Source organism: Spodoptera frugiperda, chromosome 9 (genome assembly GCF_023101765.2).
Source record: "Spodoptera frugiperda isolate SF20-4 chromosome 9, AGI-APGP_CSIRO_Sfru_2.0, whole genome shotgun sequence".
In the NCBI taxonomy this organism is placed as follows: Eukaryota; Metazoa; Arthropoda; class Insecta; order Lepidoptera; family Noctuidae; genus Spodoptera; species Spodoptera frugiperda.
The window spans coordinates 3,871,398-3,891,223 of record NC_064220.1 but is presented as its reverse complement, the minus strand read 5'-3'; the positions used below and the strand labels follow the sequence as shown (position 1 = coordinate 3,891,223).

The 19,826-nt window shown below is 39.7% G+C and overlaps 3 protein-coding genes across 7 annotated transcripts in view; 1 reads left to right on the top strand and 2 right to left on the bottom strand.

Moving 5' to 3' along the window:
- Window positions 1-9,982, top strand: part of LOC118270964 (rho GTPase-activating protein 6) — a 91,991-nt gene extending 82,009 nt beyond the window's left edge. For 3 of the 5 annotated variants that reach the window (XM_050695978.1, XM_050695977.1, XM_035586809.2), the window contains 9 exons: window positions 3,614-3,784; window positions 5,825-5,975; window positions 6,358-6,580; window positions 6,954-7,121; window positions 7,861-7,974; window positions 8,447-8,545; window positions 8,884-8,995; window positions 9,083-9,414; window positions 9,492-9,982. In XM_050695978.1, coding sequence (XP_050551935.1) covers window positions 3,614-3,784; window positions 5,825-5,975; window positions 6,358-6,580; window positions 6,954-7,121; window positions 7,861-7,974; window positions 8,447-8,545; window positions 8,884-8,995; window positions 9,083-9,414; window positions 9,492-9,774 — 1,653 coding nt within the window. In that variant the 3' untranslated portion in view covers window positions 9,775-9,982. The remainder of the gene's footprint in view (window positions 1-3,613; window positions 3,785-5,824; window positions 5,976-6,357; window positions 6,581-6,953; window positions 7,122-7,860; window positions 7,975-8,446; window positions 8,546-8,883; window positions 8,996-9,082; window positions 9,415-9,491) is intronic. The other 2 variants (XM_035586810.2, XM_035586812.2) reach the window with 2 other exon arrangements.
- Window positions 9,972-12,627, bottom strand: LOC118270965 (uncharacterized). Its single transcript, XM_035586813.2, has 6 exons — window positions 12,318-12,627; window positions 11,911-12,058; window positions 11,565-11,669; window positions 11,125-11,245; window positions 10,580-10,765; window positions 9,972-10,129 (listed from the first exon to the last, which is right to left on the bottom strand). The coding sequence occupies exons 1-6, from the start codon at window positions 12,470-12,472 to the stop codon at window positions 10,029-10,031; spliced, it is 816 nt and encodes a 271-aa protein (XP_035442706.2). The 5' UTR covers window positions 12,473-12,627; the 3' UTR covers window positions 9,972-10,028.
- Window positions 12,628-13,152: 525 nt separating this feature from the next.
- LOC118271076 (uncharacterized) lies at window positions 13,153-16,013 on the bottom strand. Its single transcript, XM_035586951.2, has 5 exons — window positions 15,823-16,013; window positions 14,949-15,096; window positions 14,291-14,414; window positions 13,823-14,008; window positions 13,153-13,352 (listed from the first exon to the last, which is right to left on the bottom strand). Exons 1-5 carry the CDS (start codon window positions 15,891-15,893, stop codon window positions 13,186-13,188), a joined length of 696 nt encoding a protein of 231 aa, XP_035442844.1. The 5' UTR covers window positions 15,894-16,013; the 3' UTR covers window positions 13,153-13,185.
- Window positions 16,014-19,826: the final 3,813 nt, after the last annotated feature.

Genomic DNA, 19,826 nt, shown 5'->3' with positions numbered 1-19,826 from the left:
TTGCCACTATAGTCCAGTCAAATAAGGTTAAATTAGGTAAGAATCTCGGAATGCGACATACCCAGTTGTAATTTTGTATATACTTGTATATTGACCCCCTAAAACTTGTCTCAAAATCTACATATGGTAGGGTGTAAGCAACCCTTAAAATTCAGGGTCAAAGGGCGCAAAAATCGTAATTTTGCGCATTTTTCGAAATACCTCATTTCACTCTCACTTTGGAAGTGTCTATCTTTCAAATAATTGATTTTGACGAAAAATGGTTTTAGGAACCATGGCGTATTTTTTTATGTCCTATCCATAGACAACAATCACGAATAGGTTAGAGGAAAAAAAATTTTTTTGAAGAGATGCTGTGACCGCGCGCTCTCCGCCCTCTATCTCGAAAACGATTCTCCGTATAAAAAAAAATTAGACAAAAGTTGTAGAGAATTTTGTATTCTACAATATTGCTATTGAATGCAACTGCCAAAAACCCATAGGAAATTAGATATTTCGAAAAAACCGCAAAAAAAATATTTTTGGACCCCTTGACCCTGAATTTTAAGGGTTGCTTACACCCTACCATATGTAGGATTTGAGACAAATTTTAGGGGGTCAATATACAAGTATATACAAAATTACAGCTGGGTATCTCGAATTCCGAGGTGAATTCCTAAATTGACTGGACTACTAATTCCATAATAAAGAGGAAGACAAAGTATATTTTACTAAGCTTTGGTCAGAAATCGTAGCTACAGACTACAGGCAGGTAACATAATTATCATTTTTGCATAATTAAAAAAAACTAAATAACTTAAATCATACCAGCAAAGTATTACCAGCACAAACCAGTACGAATTCAAAACCAAACCATCCCAGACAGACATTAAAACGAAGACAATGACTACAACAAAAAGTTGCAAAAACTCCCACACCGCAGCACCGCTAGAGAAAACATCGTTAGAGAAAAACTCGCAAAAACAGAACAGCATTGAAAGTAGATTAATTAACGAAAGATAAATGTTTATAAAGTAACAATACACGAGTTTCTAAAAGCGATATAGAGTCAATAACTAAATGTTTTACTCTACCTGAGTCAACATGCACCTGTATTGAAGCTCGGCGTAAATAGAACACTGTCTTTATTACGATTTCATGTTCATCGTGAGTTTAGCAACATTCTGACGTAATCACTGATTATAAAGTTCATTTTTCTGGATTATTCTTTTGTAGTGAGATGATTTGTAATAATATGGAACATCTTTGTTGCTTTTATTTTGTGAATCACAATTTGTCTTCTATGTCTTTTAGCGAATTATATGTGACTATGTCTTTTTATCACATTATTTAACCACTACTGTGGAGAGACAAAAATTCGCAAAACAGCAGTGTAAAGTCGTCCGGGTTAACAACGCACAGTTAATCTTAGTCAAAAAGCCTCAAAACTACACTAGCGCCACTGTCAGTGCGAAAATCATCATCAATTTTAGGGCCCAGATAGACAGTTGAGCAGACGTATCAATGTGGGTGGTTGCTATGACAACCAAGATCTCGAAATGAGTCAATAAATCTGAGTAATGACAGGGAATCGTCTTGTTTGCGATTTATGTCCGAGTGATGAGTAAACAAAATGATGTTGCGTGGGCGCAGAATGCAGATAAACGATTTAATTTGTACAATTGGCAAGTGTGGGAGAGCTTCGGTACGAATGGGTCGGCTCGACCGCAGTGATACCACGACCTCATTAAAAACCGACGTGATACAACGCTTGCGTTGTATTTCGTCGTGTGAGGAGGTCGAGCCACAGCCCCGGTAACCCGCTAGGCATTCCGCAGCCCTAATAAAAGGCGAGCAACGCACTTGTAACTCCTCTGGTGTTACGGGTGTCCATGGACGGCGCCGATTGCTTATATTGTCGCCATTAGGTTATCCGTCTACTCGTTTAGCAACCACAAAAAACTAGTCACTATTGATCCATACTAGGAATTTTTGTATGGTGGGTGCGTTTACAAACACTGAACTTATGTTGTGTATTTGTCTTGCTAATTCACACGGTGTGTGTTACTTTGTGTCTTTTGTGAATGACAATAGGGTATCAAATGTTTTCCCTGAAATTTCTTTGTAGTAAATCTTCACCTTTCCATTGATGGTGTTTTTATTACTCACAACTATTGGTGGATCCTACAAATAATTGCTCCGTGCGGAAATCGAAACCACTACACGCTGCGCGGCAGCAGGTTGCCTAGATACCGCGCTGCTAAATTCTAATTAACTTATTAATTTTGTTTTAAAGTTTATTTCTTCAGTAGTAATCATCGAAATGAAATCTCTAATTTTCTTTCAAATAGAAAAAAAATATATTAAAAGACTAAACATAATTTAGCTTTCAAAAGTACGTAATATAATACGTTGTTAACATATTACGAAGATCATCAATGTCAACAGTCCACCGTAACATTTTAATTTACGCCCCAAACATAAACTAAACTAAAACCGAAACAATGTCTAACAAAACGGTAATCCACAAAAATAAAAACTAAAACAAAAAAAAAAAAAATTGCAAAACATAAAAATAAATCTGTTAGAAAAACTTCCTCATTTATTTTGAAACCGTCTGAAAATAATGTGCAATTAGGAAGGGACCTTGTGCCGGTGTGTCAATAGGTCGGCAATGACGTCACGTGTCGTCATAGGTATCACATTACCTGGCCTCAAGTCTTGATCATTAAGGCCGCGATAAAATTATCGTATGACGCGCCGGCGCACCGTGTATATATACCCTGTTCGAAAATAACTAAGTCTATAATAAATCCGATGAAATTGCTTACCTTGTGGGAACTGTTACAAAAGGAACGCAATGTTATTGCTTTGATGATTACATATTTATTCGACTGACGATGTTTTCAATGGCTCTACATATTAAAATACCAATCGAGGCTACTGTGCTGCTGTGGAACGTGGTTATTTCGTTTTGTAGCAAATTGTAATTGTTGAAGGAATTTTGTTCGTAACGTTACGCCTTTTTATCCCAAATGGGGTAGGAAGAGATGCACATTACGGAAAAAATGTCATTGTACAATGTACCCCTACTTTTCACCATTCATGTTATTCGTCCGTATTCGTAAAAGGGGGTGATCCTATTGACATATTATCAGTAAAAAGAATCTACCATTATTTTAACAAGAATATGTGTGACTAAATTGATTTTAAAAGAAAAATTGGACTAGCAAAAGTTTATTGAAGAAGCTTTTGTGAAACATTCCTGAAAATATTAGTTCGTCTCAGTTACAAGCACGTAGTCGAGCGACCATTCTTAGAATAAAATGCAACATGTTACTAATGCTCATGGGAATCACACAATCTCGTTCATCTACAAGACGCCGTTAATCCTTGTGGAATTGCTTGTGTAGACGACTGGCATGCATTAGTGTCTAGTTGCTAGGTTCAATCTCTGGCTATAAAAAATATTTCTTAATTATTCTTTCTCTTGATTATACTTCCAATTTCATATTCTTGCTTGTTCACGATAGTCCTCATGTGAATGTTATCTAAACACATCGTCTTTACAGTCGACACAATCTATTATAAATTCTATTCCTTTATAATTAATCTCATTTTTCAATGATTCCAGAGTGAATCCTGTGATTCGGGAGAGTGGGGCTGGGCAGGCCTGGAGGAGGCCGGCCTGGGTGGCCCCAAGGTGCCGGGGATAGTGTCCGCCTGTCTCGCACACCTGCGGAGACATGGCATGCACACCCTTGGACTCTTCAGGGTATCCGCCTCCAAGAAGAGAGTGAGACAGGTAAGAGATCAAAAGAGAGTTTCTAACTTCACCTTACTTAGGGTCAAACAACGTTTAATCGATGAATTAGTACCTTTAAGCAGAGCCTGCCACACTTATCTACCTAGTGTGTCGTGCAAAAGCAAATTATTTTCAACTTATTGCTAATTTCTTGAGCTTATGACTGTAAGCCAAATTATCAATGTCGTGCGTAGCAGTTGATCAGGTAACTTGACTAACATAATTTAAGTTTGTAAAAAAATTATTGCAACCATGATCTCCTTTTATATGGAACAAGCCGAACGAGCAGACGCATCGGTAAGCAATTGTCGCCGCCCATGGACACATGAAACACCAGAGGCGTTACAAGTGCGTTGCCGGTATTTAGGGGGTTAGGAATAAGGGTTGTTGGGGAATCGGGGATTGAGAAGATTGGGAAGTTCCCCCCGAATTGGGCCTCCGGTAACCTCACTCACACAACGCAAGCGTTGTTTCACGTCGGTTTGCTGTGAGGCTATCACTCCGGTTGAGTGGGCCCATTCGTGCCGAAGCATCCCACACTTTTTCTTAATAATATTGCGTGATGATATGATGACTCTAATTATCCAATCTTATCTATTAATAAACATATAGCTCAACTAGTAGACTATTAGATCGTCTATAAAATAATCATGGTCTATTTTAAACGTCCCAATAATACTAACATGTGATATGTAGCTAATCAGTTGAAGATCTTAATTAAGGAAGCAACCCTTGATTGGCAAGATAACGCCACATTCTGGCTTTGGTCTTAGTTCTAAAACTGGCGATGACTTGGTGAGATCATTGCGTTTCCAGTCATCATCATTTTAGGAGACATGGATTTCAATTTTGGCTTCGTGTAGGATCTGGTAGATAGGTATTAGGTACTATTCAACAATTAGAGAAGTATTACTTATTTCAATACTAATTTAAATTATTCAAAACTTGTTTAAATACTAGAATTAGTAGTTTCAATTTTTTCTGTGTTTAACTCTTTGTCGATCACCTCGCATTTATTCAATGCAAGGCTATACCTTATGGGTATGGGTTTTGAAAATGCCTGAGTAGAATCACTACCTTACATTACTGTCTTAATAGGCTCTCTGACATTTTCGTTTTCTACATATTTTTGTCACTGGCATCACAGTCAAATAACGACACTGTTAAAAATAAAACAGAGTCTTTATAATACTATCGTGAGACTTACTACTAAAAATCACGGTTTACTCACGTAAATTAATGGAGAAAAGCTCTATGTCGCCTACTGACGTCGTAGCGTCTTTGCATGCTTCTCGTGATGAAGAGTCTCTCTGTGACTCGAAACTAGTAGAGTCATTTTCCATTAATGCAAGTAAGCCGTGATATTTAGTTAATTTATAACAGAGTCCCTGCAAAAATCAGCATGTAGCAATCAGCAGGCTAACTAAGTATTGTCGGCTATGACAGAATGAACAGCACTAAATCAGAGGCAGTCACATGTTTACAGTCCGGAATAAACACGCTTTGTTGAGAATAAAACATGGATCGCCCGAATTAGATGTTTTCACAAACGTAAGGTATTGTAGCGTGTAGCGGAGTGGCTCGGTAACCTACTTGCTACATTTATTACCGAATGCTATTGTTTGGCTGGTGTATTAAGTTTCGTGCTGATTGCTGGCATACTTACCATTGGAAATATTTATACATGGATTGTTTCTACTACCCTTTTTTTAATAATAGCTATAATCGACCAGGCAGACTTGACATGAATCTCTTTAACTCTACGCAACGTCAGGCCTTTTATCCCTAAAGGGGTAAGCCGAGGTGCACCTGGACATTAACTACGGCACTGAGAAATTAAAGAAAACGCCCAGCAATGTTGTGCCCATGCTGGGAATCGAACCCAAGTACCCCTTGCCTGGCATTCACACTTGCGACTGCTCGAGCAATGGAGAAATCGAGTTCTTAAATTCTCTGTATATAAATCACCTATTAGTACCAAAAACAGCTGTCTCTATAAAAAACTAAACTTTATAACAGAATCTTCTATCTATGTTCTAGTTGCGTGAGGACTGGGAGCGGAGTCAGGAAGCAGCGTTGGATGCGGCAGTGTGTCCGCACGATGTCGCCAATCTGCTGAAGGAGTTCCTCAGGGACCTTCCTGACCCTCTACTCTGCAGGGACTTGTACCCTGCGTTTTTGAACACGCAAAGTGAGTAATCAGTTAATCAAAATATTATTTTTAAAACAGGGATCCGCCTTCATTTTCTTTACCGCCTTCATTTTTGTAAGTCAGGTAATATCCCTAAAATCTTCTCCCAAGTCTAAAGAACGTTTCTGAAAATATGCTAAGCTGAAGACCACATCAAAAACGGTTCAGCCTAACGCAAGATAATTGCGCTCAAACATACATACATACATGTCAAACTGAAAACCACATTTGTTAAGAAAACGAGCCGTTACTCTTCGAAACATCTATGTCTAGAAGTTTTCTTTATTAGGATCTCAATTAAATCACCACCATCATAAGAACAGCACCAATAGAAACCAAACTTTACACGCAGTAACTTCACAGAAATACCCCAATGTTTCAGAAATCCACAACCGTCGCTTCCAGTGGGAAGCGCTGCGGCTGATAGTGCAGCTGCTGCCGGCGGCGCACCGCGACACGCTCAACGCGCTGCTGTCCTTCCTGGCGCAGCTCGCCGCGCACTCCGAGGACGACCACGAGCCCGGCAACAAGATGGACGCCGCCAACCTCGCCACCATCTTCGCACCCAATATACTGCATAGAAATAAACCTAATGAGCCTGCAAGGTTAGTCCTACTATTCCATTTCGTTTCTGGCTGCTTCATAGGTTATTTCTTTACAACTTTGCTTACACCAGTTTCCAGCAAATTACCTACCTCAATATTAGGTCTCCTTGGATAAACCAAAAGAAATACACTTATGATATGTTAACAAGAGATTTCTTCTACACGTGTATCTTCATATCTTATTCTTATTCACAGATCACGTGGAATCTTACCGTGAAATTTTGCTTCTGAACTTTCTTTTCTTTAATTATAAGGTTATCCGTTTTACCAGAAGTAAAATTTACGTTACTCAGTATTTGCACACGTGAACCGTTGTCTTCTAAATCTTCACTTTAATTAAGTATCTAACTACAGTAATCTCTCTCGATTCCAGCGTGGAACAGCTGTCCGAGCGAGCGGACGTGATCAACGTGGTCCGTCAGCTGGTGGAGAAGCAGGCCGAGCTGTGGACGCTCCCGGCGGAACTGCTGCACGAGGCCTACATACACCTCGCGCACACCGCGCCCGCGCACCTCGACTCCTTGCTGCTGAGGAGAGCTGAGTAAGTACTGCTGCAGTCTGGACTAGCTCCGTCTCCTAGTGTTGTCTAGCTTCACTGCTGCACGAGGCCTACATACACCTCGCGCACACCGCGCCCGCGCACCTCGACTCCTTGCTGCTGAGGAGAGCTGAGTAAGTACTGCTGCAGTCTGGACTAGCTCCGTCTCCTAGTGTTGTCTAGCTTCACTGCAGAATAACGCTTGGTAGTATTAATTGGCGTAGGTACTGAGGTCACCAGAAAGTTCCGTATCAGATTCGAGTTAGTCTTCAGAATCTTCAGAAATCGAGGTAAGTCTGTGGGCATTTAGATTTACAGTTTCCTACGGTTACATTCATAAACTGTTCTATGCTGTTTGGCTGTTGCCTGTGCGTACATTAGTAAGTATTTACCCCATGTTTTGTTGTCCTGTTTGATGCATGATCATTGTTGATGAAGATGTGTGCTAACATTTTTGTGTATATTTTTGTAATTAAGTATTAAGACACTTTTTTGAATTCCTCTTTGATTCAAATACAAACACCATGTCAAGACCCAAGTTTGTTCCATCTTCCACCCAATACATTCTATATCCTAGGACCTTTTGTAAATAATCAGATCAGAAGGCCACAATTGTTTACCACAATCAACAGTCACTTGTAAATGACAACATGACACCAAAGCCATGAGATCCCAAAGACCATTTGTACAATAGAACATGAATGCGTGTGTTCCCCTCCCTCATTGCACCGTCCTTCCTCAGGTGTGCTGCTGAAGCGAATGCGGAGAATAATGAGAACAACTTGAGACAAGTTTGGTCCCGAGAGCAGTTCCTACATGGAGCGGCAGCTACGGGTGGTCCCGGCAACATGCCTAGGTAAACACCTTCCAGAATACAGGAAATAGGTGCTAATTTTTGTAATGGTTTGTCAAAAACCGGTGATGGTAAGTGATCAACAAGATCTTTGGTGAAAGCTACAGTGATATCTTATCATTTGAAGCCAGACGTTTAATAAGAGCGTACCTAGTTTATCAAACGGCTTACACAGTTATAGGCATGCTAATTTTTGTGTAGAATTGTGTTTAGTTGTCATTTTATAAAAATGATCATGAAGATGATGAATTGAAACAGTTTGTCCCAAAAGTTATTTTGGAAACTTCTCCTAAACCACGTACCGTAAAATGGGGTGAATAGAATTCAAAGGGTGAATAGACACAGGAATGGTGTGAATAGATGTTAGAACATTTTTCCAACATTTATTCACCCCTCTTCTGTATCTATTACCCCCTCGAATTCTATTTACCATTTTACCCTTCACCGTGTTAATGTCCCTGCCTGTGCCCGGCAGGCGCAGTGAGAAGACGTACTCGCGCCGGCGGACGAGGGAGACGGCTGCCTCCGACACTTCCTCCGGCTCCTTGTCCTCCGCCATGACTATAGTTACCAGGTACTTCTTCATACAGACTTACACCTTGGCTCAAGTCAAATAGAACATTGTAGTTATAAAAATAATGAAAATATTTTTAATTATCATTTGTGTTACCTGGTTGAAATTTAATTGGAAAGTTTGAAGAGAATTTGCGAATTAAATCAGTCATCTCCACGTAGGCTGTCAATTAGAATTTTGTTTTTGGTATTATAAGCATTTCGGAGAGATGCCGAAGAAGGAATTAATTGTATACTTACTGTCCGCCAGGGACTACTATCGATATGAAGCTCAAATACTAGAAATTGAAATTGTCATTAAATGTGGATCTTTTATAAAACCACGTGTTATTGGTCCAGGGTACGCAGCAGCGAGGAGTGCGGCAGTAGTGGCGTCGTGTGTGGGGGGAGCACGCCGCAACAACGCACCGACTCCAACGACTCCAACGACTCGGCCAGCGACTACAATGAGGTAACTACCTGGTTTGGTGGCATCATACAGCCTTCCTTTCTTTGTCTTTGCGTATTATTGTTGTTTGAATGTGTGATGTTCCCCCAGACGCTGGGCGGGTCCGACGACGACAGCTGCGTGATCACGGCGTCCCTGCACATCCCGGCCGCGTTCAGCCGCGGCGGCGGGCGGCGCGGGCCGCGCTCCACGCCGCGCCGGCGCTCCACGTCGGGCTCGGAGTCGTCCAACAAGTCCTCCAACAAGTCGTCCAACAAGCGCGACTCGGCGGTGGGCTCCTCGTCCCCCGCGTCGGCGTCGGCGGCGTCCTCCCCCCCCGCCAGCCCGCCCCCCGCGCCCGCGCCCCTCCGCGTCACTCTCACCTCGGCCGCCGAGGTCAGGCGCCCCTCTCCCGATCTTGACAGAATTATGGCGCTTAGCAGGTAACCAAAACCCTTACAAATTGATAACGTTGCTATTTCTGTTAAAGTGTAAGCTACAATTAAATATTTAATTTCAGAGAGCGCAACACTTCAGATGCTCGCGCAGTGATGCTGCGACAACATGATGAGACGACAGTACGCACTCGTAGCTCCTCGCGGCAAGAGACCACCACGCGCAAGGAGGCCCCCAGCGCGGGGCCCGGCGGGGGCTCGCGGCCCGTGGCCAGCAGCCCGGGGCCCGGCGGGGGCGCGCGGGGGGCCGCCGGCAGCCCGGGCCCCGCGGGCAGCGTGGCGGGCAGTGTGGCGGGCACGCTGTACAAGCGCGGGGAGCTCATCTCCAGCGCGCGGCCCTCCACGTGACGAAATACTTGACTTTACATACATACACTAATATTTATCAGTTTCGAAAGTGTTTTATTCGTATTTGTTTATTGAATACCCTAGTATTGTTTCACGGAGTGGCTGTGAGCTGTCAAAATGTTATAAATTATTCGTCATGGGTGTCATGACACGAGACTTTGTAAAGTAAGAATTATTTATAAATAACACCATCAGTATCTGATCCAAATAGTTTATTCCATGATTGTCCCAGTTGTCCACGACGTGATGTGTTGCTACCTCCGATGCAGTTTGTCTCGCATGATGATGGCGCCGAGCTTGGAGACGCCGTCCTGGTACTCCGTGCGCCCGAGCGGTGGAGTGGCTGATGTCGTTTCTACCAACACAAGTACATCATATAGATAAATACACCAAATTATTAGGGTAAAGCAAAAACAATACTTAATAGGTTAGTTTCCTGCTAGGCAAATTCAATACTTTTTTCGAAACGTCAAAAACGATATTTTCTAAGAACTTTGCATGAAATAGTGCGTTATGACGTCATAAGTTTTTGACGACAAATAGCAGACTTATTTCTAGAAATTTAGCTGGAACAAATCGAAAATTAAGTAGTTCATCAAATTTATGAATGAGAGTGTAGTTATTTTTTGAATATTTTATTGTATTGAAAAGTTGTAATAATTTATTTTTGACCGAGGATACTACCCAATTGTCTCTTGATAGAATTTGATTGACTATAAAGATTCCAGTTAGTTTATAAGTTAAAAAGAAAGGGATATTTTAGGAATTATTTCCAGCACAATGAAAATAAAATTCCAAATCTTACCGCATTTTCCTCTGACATCGCTGGCGGCGCCACCGCTTCCTTGCTTGGAGATGGTCTTGGGCGCAGACCTGGTGGGCTTGGGTCCGACGCGGCAGGGATCCCCGGGCAACCGCATCGGTTGTGCGCACGGACCGGTTCCACTCTCGTCTGCTGCTCGTTGGAGACCTTCGAACTTGGCTCCGGGACCTGGTACAGTGAAATAAGTATTAAGTTATTATATTGGTAAAAATTGAGCAGGCTTTGACGGCAATTCTTATAAATGTGACAAGTAACTGAACTTCAACATATTTTTTAATGCTGTCGTTTATGACTATCATGTATAAATAGCACTTTGATATGATGGAGTGTTCAGAACCCAGCCAAGAAGGCATAGGCGTAGCCAGGTTTTAGTATCGGGAGGGGTTCAAGAAAGTAAAACGAACGAAACTTCCTTCATGAACTTCTTTCATTCATGAGAATATATGTTAATATAACCAGTTACTAGCTACTTAAATTTTATCTTAATATTTCGATGGGGGTTTGAACCCCCTGGCAAGAAGGTTTACCTGTCTCGCAGTAGTCGACCTGGTAAGTGGTCTTGTTGCGGTCCCGGTCTATTCTCTGCTTCAACTCCGGAGAGGCTTCGTTCTGCAAGATGCTGTACAGCATCGGGTACTTCGATTGCAACTGGACAAAGAGTAATTATGTTGTTATCATCACCATAGCAAGACGTCCACTGCTAAACAATAGGTCTTCCCCGATGACTTCCCGGAAGCCGTAGTAAGGGAACGGTATCCAAGTGGCTTCCTGTAACCTTTATTAGGTCGTCTGTCCCACTCGCAGGTGCTCTGGGGCCTTAGTCTGCTATTACAATTGTGTCAGAATGGTCGATCATTGAGCAGTGCAAGAGGGACGGAGCTATACAACCTACATACTAAGGCCCCTGGTCTGCGCTTGCTTGTCATACCCAAATCAAACACATTTTTCTAAGAGCTTCACCCCTTACCTTATCCAAGAACGCATTCGGTTGGTCGTATCGCGATGTAGGTGTTTCTGGAGCCGCTCCAGCGCGAACTGGATACAGTTTGGGATCCAACATTGGTCCCATTATCTGGAATACATATTTTAAATTGTTTACCGACAAGTTTAGGTATGTGCCTTGTGAGTTATAGGCTGCTATAATTCAATGTATGATAATATAGAAGATTTTCGGGAACATTTAATGGACCAGATCTGACAGATAAATTGATCACAGTTTTAATGAAGACCTAGAAAATTTACACAAAATAATAGTATTAGAAAAAGGACGTCCAGCACAACTACCAATATCAAATTACTAAAAGACGCCATACCTCATTTCGACTCCATCCTCCCTCCTTTCCCGGCGGTAGTACGGGCATCTCCCCCCCGGAGTACTGCGGGCACCGGCAGTCCGGCGGCCGCGAGTGTTGCAGACATGCCTGGTAGAATGCTAACTCTTGCCCAGAGAGTTTCGAAAGACTAGGGGTAGTGGAAACGTTACGCACTTATATTAAATAGTACCTACGATGAGTTGTCATGTCCATTTTAGATCATAAGCCACACTGGACTAATGTAGACTAGCGTGTACTTTTTGATAACCAAGAATAGGTTTTTATCTTTGTTTATCTTATAAGTTTTAGACGTAGAGTTAACGGTTGTAGGTACCTACTCGACGACACTCTAAAATATAACAACACCTAAATGCCATGAGCTGTTCTCAATTAAGAAAACCGCTTACTCAGCCAATCCTCCAGGTCCTCCAAGGCCACCGCCAGCGCCACCACCTCCCGGACCACCACCGCCACCACCACCACCAGCCTTTAGCTGCTCAGTGGTACCAGGCAGGTTGGGCCATAAATAGTCCTTGCGGTAGGTTGTCAGGTAATGATCCATTACGGCTTCAGTGTCTACCTTCTCATCTCATTACTACGGTCAATTTTGTGATTAATTCTAAACTTGTAAACTTGTATATTACTTATGTACACTAAAATTTAATAAACCTCGCGCCTGCCATATTGACAGGCCGTTGTGGTCTCGATTTCTCTGAGTTTTTGGGCTCTTTTATTGATGTCAGTGTGTTTAAGGAGGTTTTAGTTTGTTGTGTGTTGTCTTTTGAATAAACTAAGATTCATTACGGACAGCAAGGTTCGGTAAGAAGCTAGCTGAATAGTTTGGCACAAAGTCCTCAACACATTTTAATAAATTGAAAAGTGTAATACCTTATGTTTTCTTTATTCTAAGAGTTTTAATTTTATCAATTGCGAGAAGCGGTAGTTTCTAAGTCTTGCTGAATAAAAACTACCTCGTTCCAGTTCCCACTGCGTGTCGAGATCGTAGTACCCATCTGTAATATGCTGATATTATCCGAAACCCCAGCAAGAATCTAATACACATTTTGGACGTTCACCAATAAAAAATATTGAAAATTTAATTTTTAACAAAAAGGTTGCTTATGTTTCGTTCGCTTTAAAACCCAATCTGTCTGGATTACCCAGACCATTAAAATTTTTATTTTTATTTTATTTAGGCGTGAAGCTCTTATAAAAGTATTTCCATGAAATAAAACCAAAACGCTGCCAATTAAGAAGTTTATTTTCGCATTGGAATCATATTCTATAGGTAAACATGTATGGGTTCTTCCAGCGGCCGTATCTTGGCTCCTTGCGCGGTTTGCCGAAGGGATTCTTCTCTAAGATCACCTTCGCCAACAAACCATGGCATGCGCCGTACGTTGTCTCGCCAGTGTTCACTCTCAAGATTCTACGCAGCTCCTCTGTAGATAGAAATTATGGAATAATCAGGGCTAGGCAATGGACTTTAGGTAATGGGAGGATAACATTAAACATTGCAAGACTATGAAAAGTATACTACACATTAGTTCAATACCACAAACTCATCATACATTACAATTTGAATTCAAGAAGACTAAATAATGATAAGTTTTAACTTTGATTCATGAAAAAGTTGTTTTGTTTATTCTGATACCAGGATTTCATAACAAACAGTAAGAATGTGTGAGTAGAGGCAGTTTCTCAGCAGTAGGATATTTACAGGATGATGGCGATGAAAGGAAAATATAAAGAAAACTGAAGAAGAATAGATTGGATAAGGAATGATATAAATGCATAGGAAGTCTATTAGATATTTAGATATAAGATGATGATAGGGTACCTAAATACTTCAACGATAGACAAATGAAACACGTTTCTTCAAAAGCAAAGGCACAAGAAAACTAGAACTAACTTTGCAAAGAATCATCAAATCGTGGTTTCATAGACATGCTCGACGGTGGCTCCGCATATTTCTCAGGTCTCGGAGCGCGGTATGATCCTCTCTGACTGGTGTCTGGGATGATGATGTCGTCTGGCAGGCGCAGGGTCTGGAGCGCGCGCGCTCGACGAGTCAGGTTCACGGACATAAAGGGGAGATCTGGGAAGTTTAAGGTTTAAGTAGGTACTCAAATAATCGTACATCCTGCTTTTAAGAATTTTAGCTGTAATTTGGGTCGATGGAATGCAACAGCCTTCAACTTAAAGATGTCCAAGTGAACTGTACCTACGGGGAAACTAAGTCGTCTGTTCAGTCACTTAGGTACTTTAATAGGACCATTTTAAATTGAAAAAGCTTTTTTTAAGTCTATTTATATTTGTTCTCCACGGACTCTTGGTCCGTGCCCTTGTCATACATTTGGAAAAGCTTTGTAACGGTTACCTCTAGAACAGTATTTAGTTAAATATTCGGTCCTCTTGAGGTCTTTAATCTCGTTCTCGATGGGCACCGGGTCGATGTCATTCTGCATGTACTTCTTCGTGAGTTTCGGGTAGTCTTTTGTAAACTATCAGGAAAGAAAAGGAAAAATACTTTACCATTAGTGAGATAAGGCTCATTCCTGGTCAGTAGCATATACCGGCCAAATCTAATTTCAGGACAACTTATGTAGTTTTGCCTAGACTAAACTAGTACATAGTGGTAGCCCGTGGTGTGGGTTCATAAACCTACCAGTGGCAAATACCAATTTGATTTTTTCTGAGTTAGGTATATGTTTACTTTCTAAGATCATTTAGACACCACGATGACAAACGGTGATGGAAAACATCGAAAGGAAACCTATGTAGTCATTTCTAATTATAAGTTTGAAATGGCCAGTCCGTTGGTGCAGCAAGCGTAGAGATTAATGCTCAAATCTCCGTGCGAGAAGAGGCCTTTGGTCAACAGTGGCCACTTATAGGCTGTTGATGTGAAACTATAAGAAGCAGAACACAAGGCAACGCGACCTGGTTATTCGTTAAGATACGTTAAACCATACGGTAAAAAAAATAGTCCTTATCGTCGCCTTAGACCTTGGAAAACATCAATAGTAATGTCATACCCTTTTGACAGCGTCCTTGTAATATTCGCGAGTCAATGGACAGAGTACGTCGGGATGTCTCTGCTTCTCGTCTTTGGGCTTCAGCATGTCTCTGCTCAGGCCCACGATGAGGCAGTCGTCGTCCACCGCCTTGCGACGAGGACTCTTACTGTTGATAGAGGTAGACTGGTAATAGGTTCAGACAGGTTGATTGTGGACTTTATTACAAAAGAGTAGAGTTTAAATTGTATTAGGATTTGGGAAATTGGTGAAAGTGTTCTTGTCTTGTTTTTCTTGTTTTTTTAAAAACGTTGCCCCACATTAGGATTTTCTCCTGTGTCGTGGGTGCGTTTACAAACATACAATTTCACATGCACATGACACCCAGACCCGAAACAACAATCTGTGGATCACACAAAGAGTTGTTCCGTGCGGGAATCGAACCCGCGACACGTTGCACGGCAACCAGTTGCCCAGCCACCGCGCCAACCGTGCAGTCAATGCAAATTGTTGATGCTGACCCCTTGGGATTGGGACTTGGGCTCTGGAAATGGGATAACCGGATCTCATGGTCTAAGTTGGAAGATGAAGTTGCTACTTAAAAGAACTGATAGGTGCTGCCATCCAGAATGTTGAGGAACTCGGAGGAGATCCAAATCTGAGAATATTTTTTTATGTTATAAGCTGGCAAACCAGTATACGGATCAACGGATGGTAAGCTATCGCCTCGACCCACATGGTCTTTTAGGAGTTAGGAATTGAAGTGGGGTTGGGAAATTGGGGATTAGGATGATTAGGAAAGGGGGTAATTGGCTCCAGTAACCTCATTCACACAACACAAGCGTTGTTTCGCATATAGTTGGAATTTGGTTGGAATACGAAAGTTGGTACTTACGGTTTTTTCTTAACTTCATAATCCACCATGTACACAGAGCGGTATTCTATGTCGCCGTCGAAAACTGACATTTTTACAAATTTGTTACACAGTTGTCTTATGAAAAACTTAAAATAAAAATATGTTTCGCTTTAGTTTTGGTAGCAAACGTTTCGAAAATGACTGAAATTTGACATTTTAAATGACGTTAATAGATTTGATTGACTGTTTAAGCATCTGTGAAGAACCATGAAGCAACAATAGGATAGGTAAAAACTTTTTAGACATTATTTTTTCCGACCCCGACTGCCTAGCAGGTTACCGGCAAAGCAAGAGTAGAAACGTGGTGGTTTTTGTCAGAAAGATTCTGACAGTCCCTCTCGTATCACTCAAAGCGGGAGAAGCCATTGGATGATTTCCCCCCTTTAAAAATACATTATTTTTTGGTTCCACACATTGCTAAAAAACTTACGAACTGTTTTTGGTTGCGAACTTTTAAAACACTGCCTTTAGGAATTAAGTACATACAAGAATAGCTCAAAATCAAAATAAAAACACGAAATATTTCAATAGAAATTTAATAATCACTTTTATAACTATACATTAATGGTGTGCATAACAAAATAATTGGTATTCTATAATAATAATAATTCTGTATTTAGTTACATACTTCCCTGGCTTAGTAGAGACGACGCACTTAGTTTAGACGGTGCGGTTTTTAAATCTGACACCAATAGATACAAACAAATCTATATTTTATGTAAGTAGTTCTTAAATACTTTTGATTACATTGCAGACAAATACACTGGTTCAAAATAAGTAACTTGTTGACTTGTTTAGAATATACACACGCCTTTCTCTGTTGAGAAATTAACTCACAACTTCTAAGCCGACAAATAGTTTGCTTCAAATAATACTTAGAACAAGTCTTATCATCAACATCAAGAGCCTATAAGTGGCCACCGCTGACCAAAAGTTTGAGCATTAATTACCATGCTAGCTCAATGCATTTTGGCGGAATAAGTCTCATACAGTCACAAATTCCATTAATAACCGCAAGACAACTTAAGTTTGTTTTCAAACTCTACCTAAAATAGAGTCTAAAGTTTATAGATTCGACTAAAAACCGCACCGTCTCCACATACCTTTGTTTAATTCATAAAACATCAAATACTCAGTGAGTACAACTAATACAGTTAACGAGAAACTAAGCAAACATATTATAGTTTATTACAAAACATATAATAATGGCCTTAATGTTGACATGTAAATGAAAGTTTTAAGCTCTTTTATACATATGTAGCACAATTTTTATACACATATTGTTATAGTGTTGGAATATCTTTAGGTTTATTTGGACAGTTTTCATTAAAAATAGAACCGACGGCCGCTGGGGCAGAAAGATTCTCGAGTGGAAATCGCGTACCGGCTAGCGCAGCGTAGTAGGACAAACCGGAGAACCGGAGCCGCTGGATGCAGGTCACTTCAAACTGGCCTATCTGGGAGTCATTGGAAGAGGCTTATGATCAGCAGTGGATGACACAAATACTCGGTGATTAATAGTCTCTTTTACACGTAATTGGTCGATGACGCGGCCTACGAAGCAGTATAATTAGTTTGGGTTGTTGTAGGTTTACTGATTAAAACCGCCTATGGAAACAATATATTTTTATTCCAATACATTTTTCATCTCATTATAAATGTTCTTTATGTAGTACCTAAAGATATTCCAACACTATCCATGTTCTATACATTACAATAAAAAACTAACTACATTCAGTCAGTCACCTTGTATTACACAAAAATGATAGATTTAATATCTACACGGCTACACATCAGACTGCTTTGTTTTACAACTTTACACGAAATACATTCACACCTACCTCTTACAGGGGTAAGTAGACATAGAAGGCTACATTAATTAGATATTTACACTAACAAACAAACAGCTAATTTGTTAGGTGGTTGAATAAAGAGTAATAAAATACACAAAATATTCGCTCAATTTTGAAGAATTCCGTATCAAAAATTGCAATTTCGAAGCAGTCGCTAGACATTAGCAATTCAACCTCCAATCTATCAAATGTCTTTAAATAAAATCGAATTTTAATACATTTAGTCGATTTCTAATTTTATTATAGACGAAGTCTATTAAAAACCGCGCCTCAAAGAGCCATCAGACCACCACAGATAGGGCCCAGTAGGACTGATGCCTGATCCGGAGCTGCGGACTACCTAGCGGATTACCGGGGCTCCGGCTCAAAGAGCAGGAGTGGGAATGGGGTGGTTTTTAGTCAGCAAGAGTCTGACACTCCTGGCGAAAGAAGTCATTAAATAATTCCTCTTCTCCCCACCTAAAAAGTCTTGACAGATTGGTAAAGACTGAAGTGCTACCATCATCGTATATAAGCAGCTCGACACCTAACATTATAAATCTGCATCACAGATTCCTTTAGGCTTAATTTGGTTATTTACAAAATGTTAATAGGACAAAAGAACGTGCGATTAACCGCAGATATGCTAGACTAGTCGCAGTTCCTAAGGATTGTGGCTTATTTAGGGAATTCCATTTTAAATATACCTTATTTTATACTTTAGGTTGATGACAATGCTACTACTGAGAAATATTCCAAAAGCCGAAAAAAGCCCAGTAATTATTATAATAAAATATTATTATAGACCCCTTGTCAGTCGCAGTCGTCGGCAGTCGGCAGTCGCACTTGCGACCACTCGACCAACGAGGCAGTTGAAAATATATCGATACAATATTTTTGAAATTACATAAAGGGAACATAATAAATATCTAAATTTTTCTCACTTATAACGGTTATTTAATTTATCTTGGTTCCTCCAAATAAGCCACAATCATTTGTCTCATTCACATACAATTTTATTAATAATATATTTGGTTCTAATTTAGGTTATAAGTCAAAGTTATAGTTTACATTATTTAAACTGAAACATGACCACATAATATCGAATTAAACAAACCAATCAACTATTCAGTTAACATTGTTTTAAAGAAAAACTTAAAAGATTCGTACTAGCGATAAAATTGCAAGGAAGTTATTCTGTTGTCAAACGATTTTCAATTCTATTTCTGTCACTATAAGATAAAAAGTAGCTGTAGCAAACAATTTGTATTACAAATATTTATTTGCGTCTATTATAACTCTTATCACGACGAAATAAATATCAAAATCGTTTGAATGGTGTAAATTGCGTTTGTGATTTCAAATACAGTGCAAGTATGAAAGAAAATAATAATGTTTATATTAAAAAAAGATATTATAATTGTGCTATATTGACTGTTTCAAGATTTTGGAAACTTCAAGAGAAACTGAACTTTAAAAACGTAGCTTTAAGGTTGAATTTCGTACTTCCAATCACTTTAGTAGCTTATCATGTAAGAGTTTAGATAGAAATGGTAAGATATTAATATTAATTGTTATTGAAGTTTCCAAAAACAATGAAACGTGCATGTATCACACAGAAATCAATACTGGTTACCATACAACTTAAATCTATTGAATATTTCTTGTAAATGATATGATAAATTGTCTCACACGTCTGTCTGTCTATAAATTGTGTTCATACAAACTTGAAACTCTATTTATCTATATTGAAAAGTGGCTAAAATACTTTTTATTTTGTCGGAACGGTTTCATCAATACAAAGTTGATATTTACATTTTTTTTTTTGTTTTCAAAAACTATTTGAATACTTAGAAAAAGTAATGTAAAAAAATCCAATAGAATTTTTAAATCGTTGCACAATTTAACAACATTTAATTTCGAATTTATTAAAAAAGAAACTTTATTACATTTTTATATTATAACAAACCAATATAAGATAGATAATTTGGTGAATTATTTACAATTTCGTTGAAAATATTAAATCAGAGAATGTTGCCACAAACTTGTATTTATCGTACCTAGCAACACTAGCCATGGCACTTAAATGACAACGGAAAATTAAAAAAAAAACATTAAATAACTTTATTTTCTACATTAAACAGCAGTTCT